The following is a 24,062-nucleotide window of genomic DNA, read 5'->3' on the forward strand; positions in this document are numbered from 1 at the left end:
CTATCTATGCTATTACTACTAAAGCTACGACCTAGCAATATAGTAAACGCATCTGCAAACACAAACGTTAGTTTAAAGACAACCCTATGGCTCCTGCAGGTTGCCGTAGCATCGATGTGCAAGTCGATATTAACTATTACAACATGACCATCTCATACATCCAACATATCACATCACATCATTGGCCATATCATATCACAAGCATACCCTACAAAAACAAGTTAGACGTCCTCTAATTTGTTGTTGCATGTTTTACGTGGCTGCTATGGGTATCTAGTATGATCGCATCTTACTTACACAAAAACCACAACGGAGATGTGCAAATTGCTATTAAACCTCTCTCCAAGGACCGCCTTGGTCAAAACCAATTCAACTGAAGTTGAAGAAACAGGCACCCACCAGTCATCTTTATGCAACGAGGTTGCATGTCAGTCGATGAAACCAGTCTCTCGTAAGCGTACGAGTTATGTCGGTCTGGGCCGCTTCAATCCAACAATACCGCTGAATCGAGAAAAGACTAAGGAGGGCAGTAAATCGAACATCACCGTCCACAAAACCTTTTGTGTTCTACTCGAGATAACATCTACGCATGAACCTAGCTCATGATGCCACTGTTGGGGAACGTTGCATGGGAAACAAAAAATTTCCTACGCACACGAAGACCTATCATGGTGATGTCCATCTACGAGAGGAGATTAGATCTACGTACCCTTGTAGATCGCTCATCGGGAAGCATTAAGAAATGTGGTTGATGTAGTGGTACAACTTCGTGATTCAAATCACTGTCGTCCCATGATCCATCCCACGAACGGTTCCGATCTAGTGCCGAACGGACGGCGCCTCCGCGTTCAGCATACGTACAGCTCGATGGCGATCTCAGCCTTCTTGATCCAGAAAGAAAGAAGGAGAAGTAGATGAGTTCTCCGGCAGCGTGACGGCGCTCCGGTGGTGGTGATGATCTACTCCTGCAGGGCTCCGCCCGAGCTCCGTAGAAATCCGATCTAGAGGTAAAACTAGGTGGAATAGGCTAGAGTTGCACGTGGAAAAGTTGTGTCTCAAAAATCCCTAAACCACCAATATATATAGGAGGAGGGGAGGGGCTAGCCTTGGGGCACAAGGGCCCCAAGGGTGTGTTGGCCGCCAGGGAGGAGGAGGACTCCTCCTCCAATTCGGTTTGGGAAGGAGGAGTCCTCCTCTTCCTTCCCACCTCCCTCTTTCCTTTTTTTTCTTCTTTTCCTTTGGTATTTTTACATGTGGCGCCATAGCCCTCTTGGGCTGACTCCACCAGCCAACTAAGGACTTGGTGCGCCACCCTAGGTCCTTGGGCTCACTCCCGGGTGGGTGGGCCCCTCCCGGTAAACATCCAGAACCCATGCGTCACTCCCGGTACACTGTCGGAATTGCTCGAAACTTTCCGGTGACAAAATGAAACCATCCTATATATCAATCTTCGTCTCTGGACCATTCCGGAAACCATCGTGACGTCCTTGATCTCATCCGGGACTCCGAACAACATTCGGTAACCACACATATAACTCAACTATACTAAAACATCATCGAACCTTAAGTGTGCAGACCCTGCGGGTTCGAGAACTATGTAGACATGACCCGAGACACTCATCGGTAAATATCCAATAGCGGGACCTGGATGCCCATATTGGATCCTACATATTCTCCGAAGATCTTATCGGTTGAACCTCAGTGTCAGGGATTCATAAAATCCCATATGTCATTCCCTTTGTCCTTCGGTATGTTACTTGCCCGAGATTCGATCGTCGGTATCCACATACTTATTTCAATCTCGTTACCAACAAGTCTCTTTACTCGTTCCGTAATACAAGATCCCCTGACTTACACTTAGTCACATTGCTTGCAAGGCTTGTGTGTGATGTTGTATTACCGAGTGGGCCCCGAGATACCTCTCCGTCACACGGAGTGACAAATCCCAGTCTTGATCCATACTAACTCAACGGACACCTTCGGAGATACGTGTAGAGCACCTTTATAGTCACCCAGTTACATTGCGAAGTTTGATACACACAAGGTATTCCTCCGGTGCCAGTGAGTTATATGATCTCATGGTCATAGGAATAAATACTTGACACGCAGAAAACAATAGCAATAAAATGACACGATCAATATGCTACGTTCATAGTTTGGGTCTAGTCCATCACATGATTCTCCTAATGATGTGATCCAGTTATCAAGTGACAACACTTGCACATAGTCAGAAAACCTTGACTATCCTTGATCAACTGGCTAGCCAACTAGAGGCTTGCTAGGGACATTGTTTTGTCTATGTATCCACACATGTATCTATGTTTTCATTCAATACAATTATAGCATGGATAATAAACGATTATCTTGTAACAGGAAATATAATAATAACTATTTATCATTGCCTCTAGGGCATATTTCCAACAACCCATCACTAGCACGGCATAAGACATAAGAGGGGCTAAAGTCGTTGGCTTTGTTGGTAGAGGTGGTTTTGCCCTTCTTGGAATTACCATCCCCTTCCTTGTTCTTCATCTTCTTATGAGTACTCTCACCCTTTTTGACAAAAATGTCCTTGAGAGGAGGAGATTGCTTGGTCTTGTTCTTCTTTTTCTTCTTAGACTTGGGTGCAAACCCAAGTGCCTCCTTTCCTACAACTTCCTTTTGATTTCTCAAAAGGTCATTTAGGTTCTTCTCGCCTTGGATGCATGACACAAGGCCCTTCTCTAGTTGTTCTTTCAACTTTGCATTCTCCTCCACAAGATGCACATGCTCACAACCAGGGTTAGTAGCACAAGCATTATCAATTAGAACGAAGGGAGAACAAGTAGAAATCTCCTTGATTAGTTTTACTTGGACTTGAGCATGAGACTCCTTAAGAGAGGAATGAACACCTTTCAAGACCTTTTGGGCCTTGTCAAGTGTGTCAAAATCTTCCTTGAGTCTATCATGGCCAACCCCAAGGGCAACTTTCTCGAAATTAAGCACACATGTAAGAACTATAGCATGATCAAGATCTTTTTGCAATTTAGCATGATCAACTTTGTGTGACTCTTCGAGAGCCAAACGAAGACCACGCTCTACCTCTAGAGCAATGGATAGTCCTGCAATCTCATCGGCGTATTCACGACCATGCCCTCCAACTTGGAGATAGTATCCTCGAGTCTCAATGAGATCAATGGCCTCACCAAGTTGTTCCAAAAGAGCAACGGAGTGCTTCTTGGATTCACCTTTGATCTTACACAAGAATTTGTTAAACTCATTCTCATCAAGCTCCACTACTTCACTATCATCAACACAATCTAACAATGAAGGAGTAGTAGTGATAGTGGTCTTCATGTTGGGGGGTTACCTTATTGATACCTTTGGCCATGAGGCACTTGGCGATGTGGTTCTCGTTGGTGGCGCCAAAGAGAGACGCCTTGGGGAGGAGGTGGCAATGGCCATGGTAGACGTTCCCATCCCCTCACGACTTGTATCATCCTCGTCATCATCGGAGGTGTACTCTTCATGGGCCACCAAACCCTTTGGAGGACTCTTCTTGGTGAATTTGTTCTTGCTTGGGAAAGACTTGGCTTTGTCTTTGCAAATGAGCTTTTCCCCGTTGTCTTCCCTCTTCTCACAAGGACAATCTACCACAAAGTGACTCACATTGCCGCAATTGTAGCATGTCCTTATTCGTTGCTTGTTCTTGGACCCACTAGACTTGTTCTTGGAGAAGTTGGGCCTTGAGTTTCTCTTGTTTCCCCAAAATTGCCTTGATGCAAGAGTGATGTCTAGTACACAACCTTCTTCTTGTAGACTCGTGTTGGGCCTCCAAGCGCAGAGTTTTGTAGGACAATAGCAAGTTTCCCTCAAGTGGATGACCTAAGGTTTATCAATCCGTGGGAGGCGTAGGATGAAGATGGTCTCCCTCAAGCAACCCTCCAATCAAATAAGAAAGAGTCTCTTGTGTCCCCAACACACCCAATACAATGGTAAATTGTATAGGTGCACTAGTTCGGCGAAGAGATGGTGATACAAGTGTAATATGGATGGTAGATATAGGTTTTTGTAATCTGAAAATATAAAAACAGCAAGATAACAAATAGTAAACAACGAAAATAACGTTGTATAAATGCTTGGAAACAAGGCCTAGGGTCCATACTTTCACTAGTGCAAGTTCTCCCAACAATACTAACATAGTTGAATCATATATAAACCCCTCACGTGCGATAAAGAGTTCACTCCAAAGTCATAAATAGCAGAGAACAAGCAAAGAAATTATTGTAGGGTATGAAACCACCTCAAAGTTACCTTTTTCGATCAATCTTATGAGCTATCCCTACAATGTCATGAACAACCCTAGAGTTCATACTAAAATAACACCTTAAGACACACATCAACCAAAACCCTAATGTCACCTAGATACTCCAATGTCACCACAAGTACCCATGGGCTTGATTATACAATATGCATCACACAATTTCAACTTCATCATGTTCAATCCAACACAAAGAACTTCAAACAGTGCCCCAAAGTTTCTACGGGAGAGTCAAGACGAAAACGTGTGCCAACCCCTATGTATAGATTCCCAAGGTCGCGGAACCCGCAAGTTGATCACCAAAACATACATCAAGTGGATCAACAGAACATCCCATTGTCACCATAGATATCCCATCGCAAGACATACATCAAGTGTTCTCAAATCCATAAAGACTTAGTCCGATAAGAAAACTTCAAAGGGAAAACTCAATTCATCACAAGAACATAAAGAGGGGAAAACTCCATATGATTCACCTATATTAATAAAGCTCGCGATACATCAAGATCGTGCCATCTCAAGAACACGAGAGAGAGAGAGAGATCAAACACATAGCTACTGGTACATACCCTCAGCCCCGAGGGTGAACTACTCCCTCCTCGTCATGGAGCCCGCCGGGATGATGAAGATGGCCTCCGGTGATGGTTTCCCCCTCCGGCAGGGTGCCAGAACGGGCTCCCGATTGGATTTTCGTGGCTCTCGAGGCTTGCGGCAGGGGAACTCCCGATCTAGGTTTCTTTCTAGGGCTTTGGGATTTATAGGAATTTTTGGCGTCGATCTCACGACAAGGGGACTCCCGAGGGACTCACAAGCCAGGGGCGCCCCTAAGGCTTGTGACTGCCTCAGGACTCCTCTTCGGTATATTTTTGATCCAGTATTTTTTATATTTTCCAAGAATATTCTCTGTGAATTTTCAGCCCATTCCGAGAACTTTTATTTCTACACAAAAACAACATCACAGTAGTTCTGCTAAAAACAACGTCAGTCCGGGTTAGTTCTAATATAATCATACCAAAATCATATAAAATTATTGAAAAATGGCATGAAAACTTTATAAATTATAGATACATTGGAGACGTATCAAAGAGCCATGTCCTCGTGATAAGCATACTTTGTGTCTTCGGGGCAACCCTCTTCTTCCTCTTCCTCTTCTTCATCTGAAAGGACCTTGTCTCTCAAGGAAAGGTTAGGTGAGGCTTTATTTGACCGGACATGAGCAAGAGAATTGTCGGCAGTCTTGTTCATGATATTCATGGCAATGAACTCATCGAACACTTCACTTGAAGTCAAGGTGTGGAAATCTGGCCTTTGACGAATTACGCAGAACATGGCTTTGTTGAATGGCATGATGGCCTTGAGAAACTTGCGCTTGATCCAAGTGTCATCAATATCCTTGCTCCCATGATCTTGGAGAGCAACGACAAGAGTAGTCACCCTTCGGTAGAGATCACGAGGGTCCTCATCTTCCAGCATCACAAACTCACCGGCCTCATAAAGGACCACTTCAAAGTTGGACCGTTGAATGCTTGAGCTTCCCTTGTACAACACCATGATGTGCTCCCAAAAATCCTTTGCACAAGTGAAGGGGCAGAAGTGAGATAAATCTTCTGGAGGAACCGTGGATTGAATGATGAACAGCGCAGAATGATTGTATTGATTGTCCGTCTCTTCTCTTGGAGTGAAGTTGTTTGGATCATGTGGGTAGAAGCCTTGTTTGATGATTCTCCAAAGATTTGTTCAGCCGTGATTCAAATGAGACTTGATGCAAAATACCCAATTAGCGAAATCACCTTTAAAAAGTTTAGGAGGAGGACCAAGTGTTGGGCAACGTAGCATAAATTCAAAAAATTTCCTACAATATCCAGATCTTCCTATGGAGAGACCAGCAACGAGAGAGGGGTAAGAGCATCTTCATACCTTTGAAGATCGCTAAGCAGAAGCATTACTAGAAAGCGGTTGATGGAGTCGTACTCGCGGCGATTCAGATCGCAGTGTGATTCTGATCTAGTGCCGAACTACGACACCTCTGCGTTCAACACACGTGCAGCCCGGTGACGTCTCCCGCACCTTGATCCAGCAAGGAGGAGGGAGAGGTTGGGGAAGAACTCCAGCAGCACGACGGCATGGTGTCGATGGAGAGACGAGCTCTCCCGGCAGGGATTCGTCAAGCACCGACAGAGAGGAGGAGGAAGAAGGGGCAGGGCTGCGCCGAGAGAGAGAGAGAAAACCGTGTGCGAAACAGCCCCGAAGCCTCAACTATATATAGGGAAGAGGGAGGGGGCGCAGCCCTTAGGGTTCCCACCCCCGAGGTATGCGGCAGCCCCATCTGCGCCAGGAGGTGGCGGCCAGGAGGGGTGGTGCGCACCCCTGGTGGGCCTTAGGCCCACCTGGCTTAGGGTTTGCCCCCCTTCCCTCTCCCCTGCGCATAGGGCTAAGTGGGGAGGCGCACCAGCCCACCTAGGGGCTGGTTCCCTCTCCCACTTGGCCCATCTTACCTCCCGGGGTCGTTGCCCCCCTTCGGTCGACCCCCGGGGCCACCTCCGGTGGTCCCGGTACGTTACCGGTGATACCCGAAACACTTCCGGTGTCCGAAGCCATCCGTCCTATATATCAATCTTTACCTCCGGACCATTCCGGAGCTCCTCATGACGTCCGAGATCTCATCCGGGACTCCGAACAACTTTCGGTGACCTCATATAACAATTCCCTATATCCCTAGCGTCATCGAACCTTAAGTGTGTAGACCCTACCGGTTCGGGAGACAGTCAGACATGATCGAGACACCTCTCCGGCCAATAACCATCAGCGGGGTTTGGATACCCATGGTGGCTCCCACTTGCTCCACGATGATCTCATCGGATGAACCACAATGTCAAGGATTCAATCTATCCTGTATACAATTCCCTTTGTCTGTCGGTATAAAACTTGCCCGAGATTCGATCGTCGTTATATCTATACCTTGTTCAATCTCGTTACCGGTAAGTCTCTTTACTCGTTCTGTAGCACGTCATCGTGTGACTAACTCCTTAGGCACATTGATCTCATGATGATGTTCTACCAAGTGGGCCCAGAGATACCTCTCTGCCACACGGAGTGACAAATCCCGATCTCGATTCATACCAACCCAACAGACACTTTCAAAGATACCCGTAGTGCACCTTTATAGTCACCCAGTTACGTTGTGACGTTTGATACACCCAAAGCACTCCTACAGTATCCGGGAGTTGCATAATCTCACGGTCGAAGGAAAAGACACTTGACATTAGAAAAGCTTTAGCATACGAACAATACGATCTAGTGTTATGCTTAGGATTGGGTCTTGTCCATCACATCATTCTCCCAATGATGTGATCCCGTTATCAATGACATCTAATGCCCTTGCATGTTGTATTTAAGCACAAAGCCTTTGTAGCTTGGTGGGAGAGACTGGAGGATTTTGTCAATTATAGCATCATCCGGAAGTTCGACTCCAAGTGAAGTCAAACGACCGTGTAACCCAGACATTTTGAGTATGTGCTCACTGACAGAACTGTTCTCCTCCATCTTACAGCTAAAGAACTTCTCGGAGACTTCATACCTCTCGACACGGGAATGAGCTTGAAAAACTAGCTTCAGCTCTTGGAACATCTCATATGCACCGTGTTGCTCAAAATGCCTTTGGAGCCCCGTTTCTAAACTGTATAACATGCCACACCTAACCAGAGAGTAGTCATCACTCCGTGTTTTGCCAGACGTTCAGAATGTCCTAGGCTACTGCGGGAGCGGGAGGGTCACCTAGCAGCGCATCAAGGACATAAGCCTTTTTAGCTGCTTCAAGGATGAGCTTCAAGTTGCGAACCCAGTCCGCATAGTTGCTACCATCATCTTTCAGCTTGTTTTTCTCTAGGAATGCGTTGAAATTGAGGTTGACGTTGGCCATCTACAATATTTATAAAGACAACTTTTAGACTAAGTTCATGACAATTAAGTTCATTTAATCAAATTAAGTATGAACTCCCACTTAAATCGACATCCCTCTAGTCATCTAAGTGATACATGATCCATGTTGACTAACCCGTGTCCGATCATCACGTGAGACGGACTAGTCACCATGGTGAGCAACTTCATGCTGATTGTATTCAACCATACAACTCATGTTCGACATTTCGGTCTCTTGTATTCGAGGTCATGTCTGTACATGCCAAGCTCGTCGAGTCAACCTAGGTGTTTCGCGTGTGTAAATCTGGCTTACACCCGTTGTATGCGAACGTTAGAATCTAGCACACCCGATCATCACGTGGTGCTTTGAGACAACGATCCTTCGCAACGGTGCACACTTAGGGGAATACGTTCTCGGAATTTTTAAGAGGGATCATCTTATTATGCTACCGTCGTTCTAAGCAATAAGATGAAAAACATGATAAACATCACAATGCAATCATATAGTGACATGATATGGCCATTATCATCTTTGCTCTTTCGATCTCCATCTTCAGGCATCGCATGATCATCATTGTCACTGGTGTGACACCATGATCTCCATCATCATGATCTCCATCATCGTGTCTCCGTGAAGTCGTCACGCCAACTACTACTATCACTACTACTATAGCTAACCGTTAGCAATGAAGTAAAAGTAGTAAGCACATGGCGTTGCATCTCATACAATAAATTAAGACAACTCCTATGGCTCCTGCCGGTTGTCATACTCATCGACATGCAAGTCGTGAAACCTATTACAATAACATGATCATCTCATACATCATACATGCAACATCACAACTTTGGCCATATCACATCACATGTCAAACCCTGCAAAAACAAGTTAGACGTCCTCTAATTGTTGTTGCAACTTTTACGTGGTTGATTTGGGTTTCTAGCAAGAACGCTTTCTTACCTACGTGACAGCCACAACGATGATATGCCAAAGCTATTTACCCTTGATAAGGACCCTTTTCATCAAACCCAATCCGACTAGAGTAGGAGAGACAGACACCCGCTAGCCACCTTTATGCACGGTGTGCATGTCTGTCGGTGGAACCAGTCTCACGTAAGCGTACGTGTAAAGTCGGTCTGGGCCGCTTCATCCCACAATACCGCCGGAAACGAATAAGACTAGTAGAGGCAAGCAATTGAAAAATAATCGCCCACAACCTTTTGTGTTCTACTCGTGCATAGAATCTACGCATAGAAAACCTGGCTCTGATACCACTGTTGGGCAACGTAGCATAAATTCAAATTTTTTCCTACGATATTCAGATCTTCCTATGGAGAGACCAGCAACGAGAGAGGGGTAAGAGCATCTTCATACCTTTGAAGATCGCTAAGCGGAAACGTTACTAGAACGCGGTTGATGGAGTCGTACTCGCGGCGATTCAGATCGCAGTGTGATTCTGATCTAGTGCCGAACTACGACACCTCTGCGTTCAACACACGTGCAGCCCGGTGACGTCTCCCGCACCTTGATCCAGCAAGGAGGAGGGAGAGGTTGGGGAAGAACTCCAGCAGCACGACGGCATGGTGTCGATGGAGAGACGAGCTCTCCCGGCAGGGATTCGTCAAGCACCGGCAGAGAGGAGGAGGAAGAAGGGGCAGGGCTGCGCCGAGAGAGAGAGAGAAAACCGTGTGCGAAACAGCCCCGAAGCCTCAACTATATATAGGGAAGAGGGAGGGGGCGCAGCCCTTAGGGTTCCCACCCCCAAGGGGTGCGGCAGCCCCATCTGCGCCAGGAGGTGGTGGAGGAGGGGAGGAGGGGTGGTGCGCACCCCTGGTGGGCCTTAGGCCCACCTGGCTTAGGGTTTGCCCCCCTCCCCTCTCCCCTGCGCATTGGGCTGAGTGGGGAGGCGCACCAGCCCACCTAGGGGCTGGTTCCCTCCCCCACTTGGCCCATCTTACCTCTCGGGGTCGTTGCCCCCCTTCGGTGGACCCCCGGGGCCACCTCCGGTGGTCCCGGTACGTTACCGGTGATGCCCGAAACACTTCCGGTGTCCGAAACCATCCGTCCTATATATCAATCTTTAGCTCCGTACCATTCCGGAGCTCCTCGTGACGTCCGGGATCTCATCCGTGACTCTGAACAACTTTCGGTAACCTCATATAACAATTCCCTATAACCCTAGCGTCATTGAACCTTAAGTGTGTAGACCCTACGGGTTCGGGAGACACGCAGACATGACCGAGACACCTCTCCGGCCAATAACCATCAGCGGGGTCTGGATACCCATGGTGGCTCCCAGTTGCTCCATGATGATCTCATCAGATGAACCACGATGTCAAGGATTCAATCAATCCCGTATACAATTCCCTTTGTGTGTCGGTACAGAACTCGCCCGAAATTCAATTGTCGGTATACCTATACCTTGTTCAATCTCGTTACCGGTAAGTCTCTTTACTCGTTCCGTAGTACGTCATCGTGTGACTGACTCCTTAGTCACATTGAGCTCATGATGATTTTCTACCGAGTGGGCCCAGAGATACCTCTCCGTCACACGGAGTGACAAATCCCGATCTCGATTCGTACCAACCCAACAGACACTTTCAGAGATACCCATAGTGCACCTTTATATTCACCCAGTTACGTTGTGACGTTTGATACACCCAAAGCACTCCTACGGTATACGGGAGTTGCACAATCTCACGGTCGAAGGAAAAGACACTTGACTTTAGAAAAGCTTTAGCATACGAACAATACGATCTAGTGCTATGCTTAGGATTGGGTCTTGTCCATCACATCATTCTCCCAATGATGTGATCCCGTTATCAATGACATCTAATGCCCATGACCAGGAAACCATGATCATCTATTGACCAACGAGCTAGCCAACTAGAGGCTTGCTAGGGACACATTGTGATCTATTTATTCACACATGTATTACTGTTTCCTGTTAATACAATTATAGCATGAACAATAGACGATTATCATGAACAAGGAAATATGATAATAACCATTTTATTATTGCCTCTAGGGCATATTTCCTACACCAAGGTTATTAATATGCGGTGTAGGGACCGGTGCTCCATAGACCGGGGGAGGAGGAGCCAAGGCAAAGGTTCCCGTCCCATTCTTGTCAAGAGGGGAAGAAGTTCAAGTGCCTCTAGTCGCTTCCTTTTTGGAATTGGCCTCCGACTCTGATGTGGTGGGTTTAGCCACAAGCAACAGTTCAGGAGAATTCTTCATCCCCTCAAGTAATTCTTTAAGCGTGGACTTGACTTCGATCGTCATGGATGTCTTGAGTGAGGCCATAGCCTCATTCAAGTCGTCGCGTGTGATCGAACTTAACTCCACGGCCTCGGGCACTTCATGCCCATTCCCACCATCGTCAACCATACTCTTCAGGTGGTGAAACCCTTAATAAAGAGACGTGGCTCTGATACCAATTCAAAGGATCGATATGGTTGACTAGAGGGGGGTGAATAGGGTACTACCAATATTTAGCCTTTCTTAATAAATTAGGGTTAGCAACAAAAGGTTCTCTAGATGAACAGCTAGGTGAGCAACCTATATGATGCTAACAACAACAACAACAAGTGCAAGCAAGGAAAACAACTCAACAATAATAAGGACAAAGTAAAGGTAAGAGATAACCACAAGTGGAACCGGTGGAGACGAGGATGTGTTACCAAAGTTCCTTCCCTTTGACAGGAAGTACGTCTCCATTGGAGCGGTGTGGAGGCACAATGCTCCCCAAAATGCCACTAAGGCCACCGTATTCTCCTCACGCCCTCACACAATGCGAGATGTCATGATTCCACTAGTGGTGCCCTTGAAGGCGGCGATCGAACCTTTACAAACAAGGTTGGGGCTATCTCCACACAAAGCTTGGAGGCTCCCAACAAGACCACGGAGCTTCACCACAATGGAATGTGGCTCCGAGGTGATCTCAACCGCCTAGGGTGCTCAAACACCCAAGAGTAACAAGATCCGCAAGGGATTAGTAGGGGGAATAAAATATCTCTTGGTGAAAGTGTAGATCAAGGCCTTCTCAACCAATCCCTAGAAAATCAACAAGTTTGATTGGCTAGGGAGAGAGATCGGGCAAAAATGAGCTTTGGAGCAAAAATGGAGCTTGGGGAGGTAAGAGGTAGTCTTATTAGAGAATAAGACCCCTTTATACAGTGGGGGAAAGAATCCAACCGTTACCCCCACTCTCAGCATAAGAAAAGCGGTACTACCGCTGCTAGGAGCAGTACTACCGCACGATAGATCTACCAACCACGATGTTGATTCCTCCCTTAGCTTACCGAAGCGGACCCCCTCTTAATTGTACGGCTTTTCTACGACTCAAATCCATCGAAAAGAAACGTAGAAATCAACCGTCTTCTTTGATAGACTCCGAGGGGCACCGAATTGTCTTGTGCCTAGACATGAATTATCTGAAATGCTCAATGCACACGATTAGTCCGCACACGCGTTGTCATAAATCACCAAAACCACTTAGGGAGAAATATGCCCTAAGACCCTTTAAGTTATCGACCTTTATCAATGCCTTCTTGTTTTTACACAACATCCCGGGTTTGAAGTGTTTCCCGTGTGGAGGTGTCCTCATGCATCCAAGATCCAACGCAAGACTGCATCCAAGGTACCTTTCTGTAGTCGAGCTCCAACGCCGGATTTGCCCTCTATGGAGCCACCCACTTGCATCCGAGCTTTATGCTAGGCTGCTTCCGTGGTGGTGCTCCACCTCGGCCGTGGGCTGGTTTTTGTGGATTTTTCTGATTGGTGTAATTTATTCTCTGACAAGTTGTATGACCAGTAGCCCCTTGGATTGGGCAACATGGTCGATCCTAGGATCGTATCTCCTCTGTACTTGTTTAACTCTTGTGTATGTTTTGACAACGCTGAGGTGTAGATCGACATGAAAGATGCCAAACTATGGGATGGAAAAGATTTTACGAGCAGAACCACCACGGAGAACACCTTGAACGAGAGGATGTCCCGCCTCCTAGAATTTTTTTATAAAAATAGCTTAATGATGTCAAAAGCACAGAGAACTAAAGAACTCATGTAAAAACTTCATGTCTACATTTAATCAAGTCTTTTGGTGTCAATCTGAAACTGGTCTTAAAATTAATTGTGCTTCTGTCGTGCTTTAACATGGTACATCCAATCTTCAGACTTCAAGTGGGTCAGCCTTCAGCTTCAACCTCCTATCCCGAAGGCAGAGTGCTTCTCAGCCCAGTTTAGCAAACTAAATTCGAGCGGCTTTAGAGAGAAACCAGGCTACCAGGTTATTGACCACACACCCGCGCGAGAAAAAGAAGTAGTAGAAAAAGACTTTGGACGACTAAGAAGGAATAACTTATTATAAAACGACTCATATAAATTTAAGAGCCCTGAGTTAACATGGGAAAAGGAAGTGTTTTTTTAACAAACAACGCTTTTAACAAGCTAAGTTTTTAACAAACAACTTTTTTTGTTTAACACAAAATGTAGTGCTTGATTGAACCACATAGAAAGTAAAAATTGAAAAAAGTTGAGCATGAAGACGACTTAGCATGTTAATGTGCTTGGTGTTCATGACATAGGCTGAGCCTGAGGCGGGTTGAGGTCCCAGCCCCCATGTCGGTCCCGAAGTGGCGATGCAGCACGGTTGATGTGGCAAGGCGAAGCTCCTGGTCCCACCGAGATGATGAAACTGGTCGGTTAGTGATGCCAAAGTCCCCAGAGCAGGTTGATGAAGGATGGTGAAGCACCTGGTCTAGCCGAGGTGACAGAGCAGGTCAGTAAGGTGACGCTAGAGCCCCCATGCCAGTTGACATGTCGAAGCAGGTCGGCGTGGTAGACGTCATCTTGAAGAAGCGACAACGCGGTGATATCGACGGAGGTCGGAATTTGTGACGCGGCCAATGCTGGCTTGATGAAGTAACGACGTGCCCGACCCGTGCAACCCGTGGGGTGACGAGGTTCTCTTGATGATTATTTTTCCCTCGCGATGCCGAACTCTTGGTCTTCTCACCGAAGTGATGAGAAAATTTCCTCCAAAATGAACGTCCGACAACTCGTTCATGAAAAAGACGAACTTGGACCAGATTCATTTTCGTCAGAAAATATATCCAAAATTTGTTGTACTCATCAAACGTTTCCTAGAGTTTGGATGGTCGGATCAAGATGAAATTTTGAGGGATAATCGATATAGGAATTTGGCAGCTGATGAACGGTGGAATTTTCCAACAAATGTCCAAGCTGGATACTCGACCGCTCGCCCTAAACTAATTCAGATTCCCGTCTAGATTCGAGAGGGCTCTGGTATATCGGAGATTGCCGGAGATTCCTCCATCGGAACGTGACGAAATTTTACAAGGTTGTTATGATTCAATTCCGCACAATTCCACCGAAAAAATCGTTGAAGCGACGCTCGAGGAGGCTGTAACGGTGAAAACCACTTCGCTTTCCGAAAAAACTGTTACCAATCTGCACACGGGCCATCAATCCTTCGCGATCTCACAATGAAACACTCAATGCAAGCACGAATATCGGTGTAAAAACCAAGAGGCCTTTGGATAGGGGGTCCCGAGCTGTGGATCTCAGATGGATGGTAACAGGAACATGGGAGATGATGTTTACCAGGTTCAGGCCCTCTTGATGGAGGTAAAACTCTACATCCTGCTCTTTTGTATATTGGTGATGAAGTATCGAGTACATAGTTGATCTACCTCGAGATCGTGAGTTGTGTTCTAACCCTAGAGCTAGATGAGTAATGGTGTGTTGATGACATAATATGTCGACTAGCCTGGCCCCGGCTTATATAATGCACGAGAGGTCTAGGATAACCAGAGTCCTAGTCGGCTACGTCGGTGGAGAGGAGTCCTTGTCTTGCTCATCAAATCTTGTGAAATCTTCCTCGTATATGTGATGAGCTGCCCGAAGTGGCCCATTAGTGAACCACCATGAAGGTCCTTGTCCCGACCCATTGGTCAGAAGACGACGTGGTGAGTACTCCATAGTCCAGGACACCGTCACCAAGTATAAGTATACTTGCAATAAGATCAACTCTCACATGACCAAACTTTGAATAAATCCTTGAACCCCACCTTGCTATATATTCTTTTTTTAATAACATACACATATATGTCCAAATGCACAACCACATAATAAGTTGTCCAACCTACGCTTTAGACCACGAAAAAAAACTATGCTTTAGACATATACTATTTAATTTTATCTTCTATCGAGCTGTCTAAAACAATTAATAAATTTCAACATTTTTCTTAAAAATAAGAAAATGCAATATGCACTTTCTTTTTTTGCGACATTTGCAATCCAAGTAGCTACTTTTAATTAAACGACGCAATTGATTGGATTTTGGGGTGCACATTTGCTTTAAAATACACCACAATTTTTTTTCCGTGGCAACAACACGGGCATGTTTGCTAGTTTGAAATAAAATAAACCAAGCAGAGTTCCGCTGCTGAGCCGCAGGGTTTGGAACAGCTTGCACGGAACCGCAAACACCCGATCCTGCGTTCCGCATCACCAGCGGAGGTCCACCGTAGAAACATTCGTGGCGTCCACCAAAGGAAGCTAGCTGGGGGCAGAGCGGCGAGGGGGAGGACGAGAGGAATCGTTCTTCCCCTTTCGGCCTTCCCCTCGTCCCCGTGTGCAGGCAAAGACCAAGACATGAACAGAAAGAGGACCGGCGGGTACGCACACGAACTTCGTCTACTACGTGCGTCGGGTTCGTCACGTTGCGAACGTGCGGGCGATGAACTGCGTGCGCGTCGACCGCCCGTGCGTTCCTCGTCTCTCTCTCTCGCGCGCGCGCGAGCCGTGGACGTCGTCGGTTGCGCGCGACGCCGACCGGGCACCGGCTGGCTATCGCGTCCGCGCCCGACGCCGGATCGGGACCTGCTTCCCACCCCTCGTTTTCCATGTAGCTACTCCGCTATGTGCTAGGACGATTTCAAAGGACGATAACGAGCCCCGTAGGACGACACTACAGCTATTCAGGACGACATTACGCGACACGACACGTCGCGGTGCCGTTGATAATCGAGGTTTGTATCATTGTGCGCACGCATACATCGGAGCGGTACGTGACGTCGCGTTTGCAGCGTTCATCGTATCTTCTCCGTCGGAGCACGATATCTCGACCAACTATAGTATAAAAACTCTTTGCGAACCAATTTATGATTGGATGGTTACGAGAACAGTGACATCTTCAATCCGACAGGGTTTAAGTCTTAAACTTAACATTGATGTTTACATTATTTCTTAGTTTATTTTAGGCTTCGGGGATGTTTGGCGAAGAGACATTCCTATTGATTTTGATGTGCATGTGGTGGCTTCGTAAAATTTTAAGATGATGTACTCGTCCAGTCTTTTGAAAGTGTTTGTATGGGTAAGGCGTGTGAGCGGGCGTGTGTTCATAGGATGTTTTAAGTCTCAGACTTGATACTGATACTCGTATCTTGTATTTATTTGAGGTCTTCAACGATATTCGTCCAACAGGAGGAGACATTTCCATCGAGTGCGAGACGAATGTGATGACTTGTGTAAAATTTCAAGATGCTATGTCGGCTTAGTCCCTCAAAGGTAATCATTGGAATAGGGTGTTCGTGCATGCGTTCATAAGGATCAGTGTATGCACGTGTATATGAGTGATTTCAATTGTATTACGTTAAAAAATATATGAGAAATTGTTCTCGGTACCAGTCATCTCCAACACTATACATCAGAACGTACATAAACATCTAGACCGTGCTATCTGAATGCTTTGTACCCTTCAATGATTTCGGTGAAAAGGTCCACGCGTTTGAATTCTCACAAACCCGAGGCAAATATGGATGGGTTTTGTGGGCGTCCAGATCTCTATCACATAGGTGTTCGACACCCCGAACCCACACAAAATCCATCCCGCTCCAGAAACTTTGTCGTGTATCCATGTTGGTTTGCCGCTCCATAGCAGACGCACTGGATTGTATGCATGTCGGTGTGACCAACACGAACTGATCATTGACCGTCACCATTCACCGCTTCAATGCATACGCAAATACCAAGAAGCATACTCTGATCGCATCGCATCGAAGCGGTGCCAATAAATCCGGCTATTTAAGGAGGACAACCTCGCCGACAAACCCTACATCCTATCATTTCGACCATGCACCATCGCGTTTCATCTTGTCCTTTCCTCTCCTCCGCGGTCTGGTGCCGGTGATAAGGAAGTCCGGCAACGGCTCCTGCTGGTTCTCGGCGCTCATAGGTGGATCCCCGAGGTTGTTCAGATCGTGGCGTTGTCCTTGATGCTCTATGTGCCCGTCGTCGGACACACTCAAGGAGGAGGTGGTGTTCTTCAATTTCGATTTAAAATTAAACATATAGTTGTGCACGCGGTTAGACCACCGGCTCCCTTAGGCCTTGTTCGGTTAATCCCTACCAGGAGGGGATTGAAGAGGATTGGAGGGGATTTAGGTGGAATTTGACTTGTACGGGATTTAATCCCTATCAATCCCTTTCAAACCCCTTCAAATATAAAGAAACCGAACAAGGCCTTATTGGGGTGTCTGGAAAGGGTTCGGACGTCTCCGCGGACATTTATACCGAGGGGTAAACATCCTTACTTGTATTTTCCGGTGTAAGACGGGTCCGTGGGCCCCTTACCCGTCCCCACGTGTCAGCGAGGTCGCCTTCGCCCGGCCTCCCTCCAGCAGCAAGATGGTTGATGGCCCTGGCCGACGGCGCGCGCGCGTGTCAGGTCCAGGGGTTCGAACGACAGTTGCGGGCGGTTGGGACTTGGGAGGGAGCCTCAGCCGCGCGTCGCCTACCTCGTCTCCCCTTTTAATTCCGCCCTCGAGAGGGTCCAGCCGTCTCTTCTTCGCCTTCTGCTCCCCTCCGCCCCCCTGACTTTCCACCTCTCCGGCCCCCCTCCCCTCCCCTCCCCTCCCCTCCGCGCACTAGCGAAACCCGAAAGGTACTCCCCCCTCTCTCTCTCTGTCCCCCTCCCTTTCCTCTCCCACCACCTGCTCGATGAAATGGCGCAGCCGCAGAATTAGCTGCTCCTTGCCTTTCATACTCTGCCGCCGTCGCGACGCTGGTCGGTCGCCGCCGTGCTTCGCCTAGCCGACCAAGAGGGTTCGGATTGGAATTGGTATGCGCCTCCTCTGCTGTTGTTGCTCGACGGCTCGAGCCGTTTCTTTCTTGCTGGTTCGGCGGCTGCCCTGGTTCAGGAATTGTGTGTGGTTTGTTTGCTCAAGAGATTGCGCCTCCTCAAATTCCCTCGCCGTTTCCTTTCAATTCTTTCTTCTTCTTTCCCCTAGGAGGAACGGATAATCCTTTGGCGGGTAAATAGGTTGCTCGTTAAGGAACCTGCCACTTTAGTTTCGTGATTTCCGGGGAAGGAAGGATAGCCTGTCGTCTTGGTAACATCACGGGCATGCCGTGAAGCAACCCCCCTTGACTTCAATTCTGGGTATCCGGGGATGTGTCTGCACTCTGCACCATCGTTATGTACTTTTGCTGCAGAAATTGCTCTCCTACAAATCAGGGCATCAGTTGCCTTCAGTCTTGAGACATCAATCTCATTTTTCTGTGGCTTCAGAGTCAGTCGACAAGTTTCTCTTTCCTGTTTTAGGTCTCGCTGCATTCCTGACTTTTAAAGTTTAAAGACCAAAGCGTTCATTCCTCAAGGACCTGCCGTTTCTTGGCTTGTTAGGTCTCTCTTTTGCTGGCCTTTAAGTCAAGGAACACATATAGGATGGCTTATTCCGATAATCACGCAGGATTTCAGTCCTCAAAAGTCTTGTTAGGGGGGCCGAGACATGGGAATTGGCAAGTTTGGTGGCTTTTGGGTTCCCATGTTACTGGCCATGAAGCTATATATGCTTTGCAAGAATCATTAGTTCTGTTCTAGTTGATGGGGTCTAGTGATCTACTAACCTTTGCTGTAAAGCTAAGAAACATTGGTACTTCTTTTTCTATTTTGCTAACACCTTTACCTTCAGTAAAGTCCTCACCACGTCACTGCAGATTAGAAAGTTTTGGGATTAGACGTTTCTAGTTGGATATCTTGCTGTAGTTGGTACCCTTGATGGCTTCCCTGTGAAAGGACATTGTTTGGTGATGTGGTAGGGATTCCGTTTAATGATTTTGTTTCTCAGGCTCCGTTGCTGTTTGGCTCTGTTTCAGTTATTTGTTCTTCTTTGTAAGGGTGCATTCATCTTCATACATTTAGGTTACAAACGATTGGAGCTCGGGGTTCCATAATTTCAGACCAATCATTAGTTGTAATTCTATATGATTCGTTTTTGTTGTTTTTTCCATCTTTGCCCAATGCAGTTTTTGTTTCCTTGCGAAACCTGTGCTGTTAGGTAGGAGGTAAGCTCGATGGATCTTACATATATGCTCCACTGTACTAATTTATTGTTTCTAGGGAGCTACCAACTGCTTCATTGGTAATCCACAGCCCGCTTTTGCTGTACTCAGCTAATACCCCTTGTATTGCAAATCATGATCAAGCCAACATTATCAAATTAGAACTTAGAATCAGCCTTCTGCTAAAAGTCTCTAGTACCTTGAGAGTCTTACTTTTTCTTTTGGCATGTTGCATTCATCTTCAGACAGGTGGCCAAATTTAGGTTGCAAACTGTTGGGCCTTGGGGATTCAAAGTTCAACGATAATTGTATGCCCATATGATTCATTTTCTGGGTTAGAATTCCGCAAAAAGAAAGTCATGGTTTTGAAGAAAAAAATCCAGTGCCATATTTGTTTGTTTTTTCTCGAATTCTCAAACTTGGTTGTTCGGTAGGGCCCAAGTCAGGTGACTTTGCTGGAGCTTACGTATATGTTGCATGAACTAATTCTATGTTTCTGTTGAGCTACCAACTGCAACGGACCATCATAATTTCAATACAAGATCCACAGCTCACTTTTTCTTTACTTAGCGACTACCCCTTCTATCGCAAACCATGAGCCAGTATTCAAGTTAGAACCATTCCTCTGGGGGGTAAATCTTCACTACATTGAAAAGTGCATTATTTTGTACATTTTTCATTAGACTTACCAGGCTTATGTTTCCAACTCAATCTGTCTTTCAACCTCTGATACAACAAAGTGATTTATTTGATACTGTAAAAGAAATGTTTGATATTTTGTATCACAAGCTTGTACTTTTAGTTGGTGTATGTATTTTTTTTATCTAATTATACAACACTTAACTTTCATTCTATTTTCCCCAGTGAAAAGAGAGCTAAGCTGGCTTCGAGAAGAATATGGCATCTCTTACTCCAGGGATACTGTTAAAGGTTCTCAAACATATAAACTCTGATGTGAAAGTATGTGGAGAACACCGGTCAATTCTTCTCCAAGTTATTAGCATCGTTCCTGCAATTACTGGTTCAGAACTTTGGCCAGACCATGGTTTCTTCATAAAAGTTTCAGATTCATCACACTCAACATATGTGTCTTTATCAAAGGAGGACAATGAACTCATCTTATCAAACAAACTACAACTTGGACAGTTCATATATGTTGAAAAGGTTCAGTCCAGTGTTCCTGTTCCGGTTCTTGTTGGGGTCCGAGCAGTTCCAGGAAGGAACCCTTTCATTGGCAACCCGAAGGATTTGATGCAAATGTCAACTCCCTCTGGGGTTTTAGAAGCATTGGATCAACAACGGAAAACATCCAAGCCAACTGAATTATCTGAGAATGAAAAGGAAAACTCTCAGAGGAAAGTAGTCATCAAAGAGCAGAAGGCCGGTGTTGCTTCCCGTTACATGCTTGGGGTATCAAGCAACAATGGTAAAATTACCAATCTAAACTCTAGCATGGACAGTGACAAAAGTAGTAATGGAGGAAGTAGTATTTGCGATGCAAACCAAAAGCTGATCTCTAGTGCTACGAAAGTGAAACAAGAGCCAAAACATCAGGTATGCGTATGAGTCCAATGGTACTTTAAACTTCCAATATTGTTGCTCTGAGAATATGATATGCTAATGGTAATTGAAATCTGATCAACGATGGAACTTTAAACTTCGCTACATTGTTGCTCTGAGAATGTGATATGCTAATGGTAATTATATTAGATCGGATAATATATGAACCCAATGGCTTCTAAGCAGACAAATATATGACATAAGAATTCATCGAGGATGGTTGGTGATTAAGTTTGTTGCTGTTCTTGCAGGAAAGGTCAAATATTATTTCTCCTAATAATGCCAAGTTAGCTTCTACAAAACAAGAAGTTAATAAGGACATACGCAAGAATAGTGGCAGGCCACTCAGTCAGAACGGTTCTACTGTAGTGAAGAAGCAAATGCCAAGAGACATAAAAAGGGAATCAGCAACTGAAGGAAGCTCGCCACCAAATCTTTATAGGAGTTCACCATCAACGCCAGCTAGAACTTCACCACCAAAGCTCAGGAGTTCACCACCAACTCCAGCGAGAACTTCACCACCGAGAATCAGTGTGCCAGCAAAGGCAAATGCTACCTCCAGTCCAATTTCTTCTGTGCCTAATATTAAAAGAAGAGTCACAGAAACCGTGTCCTGGGATACCCTTCCAACATGCTTGATCAAATCTGGAAAGGTATATTTTATCATCTGTTAATTGCAACAAAGGACTGAAATTTAGGTCTTCTATCAGTTGAACATGCGTCATGTGTGCATACTTACGCATTTATGAACCGCAAACCATTACTTCGAACCGTTCTTTTATGTCCAAAAAAAGCTTTGCGAAATTATTCTGAACCATGCTGTACATTCATTTCTTTGTGTGAATAGGCGGTTGTCAGGAGGAAGACTATTGCTCTTATAGTAGCAGCAGAGGCTCAAAGAGAGGCTACTGCTGCTGCATCTCTTGTGAAAGGCCTTGGGTAAGTAGTACATCTCTGTTTCTTTATTAGCATTGTAGTTTTGATATGAATTGTCTGCTATTGCATGTTTTGAATGAATCTAACTTCCATGTTCCCTCCAGAATTTTTACCGAGATACTGAAATCCACCGAGGGGGATCCGCATGGTGCAGTTAATAAGTTTTTTCAGCTAAACCGGCTTATCATTCAGCAAAATATTTTCTGGAAAGACAACTCGCTAGATTCTGGCAAGGAATCCAGACCAGAGAAGGAGAAGCCATCGCGGAAAGTTTCTGCATCTCAGAACAAATGTGCTGGAAATACTGCAGCAAAGAACCCTGACGATGCCTATACCAGTGGAAAGCTCGAATGGGCCAGAGAGGATGGCTTCAAGGAGATCCGCAGGTCGTGGATCGATCTGAAAAGGGAATCACAGTCATGGTTTCTGAACTTCCTGGAAGATGCACTTGCGTCTGGATTCAAATTTGAGAGCCGAGCTAAGAACACCACCAGAGAGCGGGTGCGAGGGCAGTCCAAGGGTGGCGACGGGCAGATTGCGGTCCGGCTGTCGCAGCTCAAGGAGACCAGCAACTGGCTTGATCAGCAGCTGCAGAGCGAGGCGGGGAAACCTGACGATGGCTTGGTTGAAACCATCGAGCGGCTGAAGCAGAAGGCCTACTCATGCCTGCTCGGCACCGTCGAGACCGCGGCATCGGCTCTTGAAGGTAGAAATGGTTGTAGCTGAAAGCTTTCCGGACCTGGCCTTATCTGTTTTGTGGCTTGGAAGAACCGGCCGGAGGTATTCAGTTCTACAAGAGCACTGCTGCTGTACAGAACACAGGATCCTGATGCGAAGGAGAATGGAGAATGGAGATGAAGCATAATTTATACCAACTGTACAAAATAACGTAGGAGCGAGGATTGATGGATGTAAATAGCCCCGGTTGAGTAGCCCGTTAAGTTATTTGTTCGATCTTCTTCCTTTTGCACTGTCTCGTGTTGATTGTGAAATGGCAGTCTGTCTGTTCTTCAGTCGTGTCTGGCCAATACAAATGGATGAATGTTTGCACTTTGCCTTAAACAAATACTCCCTCCGTTCTTAAACATAAGTTTTTAAAGAGATTTCACTACGAACTACATACAAAACAAAATGAGTGAATCTGCATTTTAGAGTATTGTCTATATACGTTTGTATTAGTCCGTATTTTAATCTAAGACTTATATTTCTATGGAATTCTGAACATTGTCCAAAAGCTGCACTCCTATGGAATGCTTACAAAGAAAGACTTGGGCAAACAACTCCAACCTCAGACCCTTTAAACCTACTTTTTTTAATTCAAAGAGTTGATGGATTGAAAGAGCTTGAAAGACCATTCACAAAGAAAGAAATTGATGAGGTTGTCAAGCAACTCCCCATTGACAAAGCACCAGGGCCTGATGGGTTTAATGGAGATTTTATCAAAACTTGTTGGGACATAATGGCAGAGGATTTTTATAAGCTAATTGCAGATTTTCATGAGGGCAATCTCTCTCTCCAGAGCATCAACTCTTCCTATATCATAATGATTTCCAAGAAGGATAATCCCACTGGCACAAATGACTTCAGACCTATTTCATTACTCAACTGCATAATCAAAATTATCACCAAACTTCTGGCAAATAGACTACAGGGTATTGTGCTCAAAATGGTCCATGGTAATCAGTATGGTTTTATAAAATCAAGAAGAATTCAGGACTGTCTTGGTTGGGCATTTGAATACTTACATTCATGTCACCAATCAAAAAACCCAACAGTAGTGCTCAAACTGGATTTTGAAAAGGCATTTGATGCAATTGAGCATAAAGCCATGATTGCTATAATGGAAGCTGGAGGATTTGGGAAAAAGTGAATTCACTGGATGGATATGATTTTTTCATCTGGCGCCTCATAAGTCCTGCTGAATGGAGTACCCAGGAAAGTTTTTAACTGTAAGAGAGGGGTTAAGCAAGGAGATCCACT

At 45.7% G+C, this 24,062-nt stretch overlaps 1 protein-coding gene across 2 annotated transcripts; it reads left to right on the forward strand.

Annotated features, from left to right (window-relative positions):
- Nucleotides 1-18,115: 18,115 nt before the first annotated feature.
- LOC123449623 lies at nucleotides 18,116-23,144 on the forward strand. 2 transcript variants are annotated; one of them, XM_045126905.1, is made up of 5 exons: nucleotides 18,116-18,186; nucleotides 20,451-21,140; nucleotides 21,398-21,799; nucleotides 21,994-22,085; nucleotides 22,187-23,144. In XM_045126905.1, the coding sequence occupies exons 2-5, from the start codon at nucleotides 20,484-20,486 to the stop codon at nucleotides 22,806-22,808; spliced, it is 1,773 nt and encodes a 590-aa protein (XP_044982840.1). In that variant the 5' UTR covers nucleotides 18,116-18,186; nucleotides 20,451-20,483; the 3' UTR covers nucleotides 22,809-23,144. The 2 variants fall into 2 exon arrangements, with proteins under 2 accessions (XP_044982840.1, XP_044982839.1); XM_045126904.1 differs by lacking the exon at nucleotides 18,116-18,186 and adding an exon at nucleotides 18,198-18,363.
- Nucleotides 23,145-24,062: the final 918 nt, after the last annotated feature.

This window comes from Hordeum vulgare, chromosome 4H (assembly GCF_904849725.1).
Source record: "Hordeum vulgare subsp. vulgare chromosome 4H, MorexV3_pseudomolecules_assembly, whole genome shotgun sequence".
Lineage (NCBI taxonomy): Eukaryota > Viridiplantae > Streptophyta > Magnoliopsida > Poales > Poaceae > Hordeum > Hordeum vulgare.

What these genes read in the sequence shown, in the direction of transcription:
- LOC123449623 (XM_045126905.1), top strand. Translation starts at nt 20,484, where the DNA reads ATGGCATCTCTTACTCCAGGGATACTGTTAAAGGTTCTCAAACATATA. An exon ending in GCTTGATCAAATCTGGAAAG is followed by an intron (nt 21,800 to 21,993) that starts GTATATTTTATC and finishes TTGTGTGAATAG; the next exon opens with GCGGTTGTCAGGAGGAAGAC. An exon ending in TCTCTTGTGAAAGGCCTTGG is followed by an intron (nt 22,086 to 22,186) that starts GTAAGTAGTACA and finishes TGTTCCCTCCAG; the next exon opens with AATTTTTACCGAGATACTGA.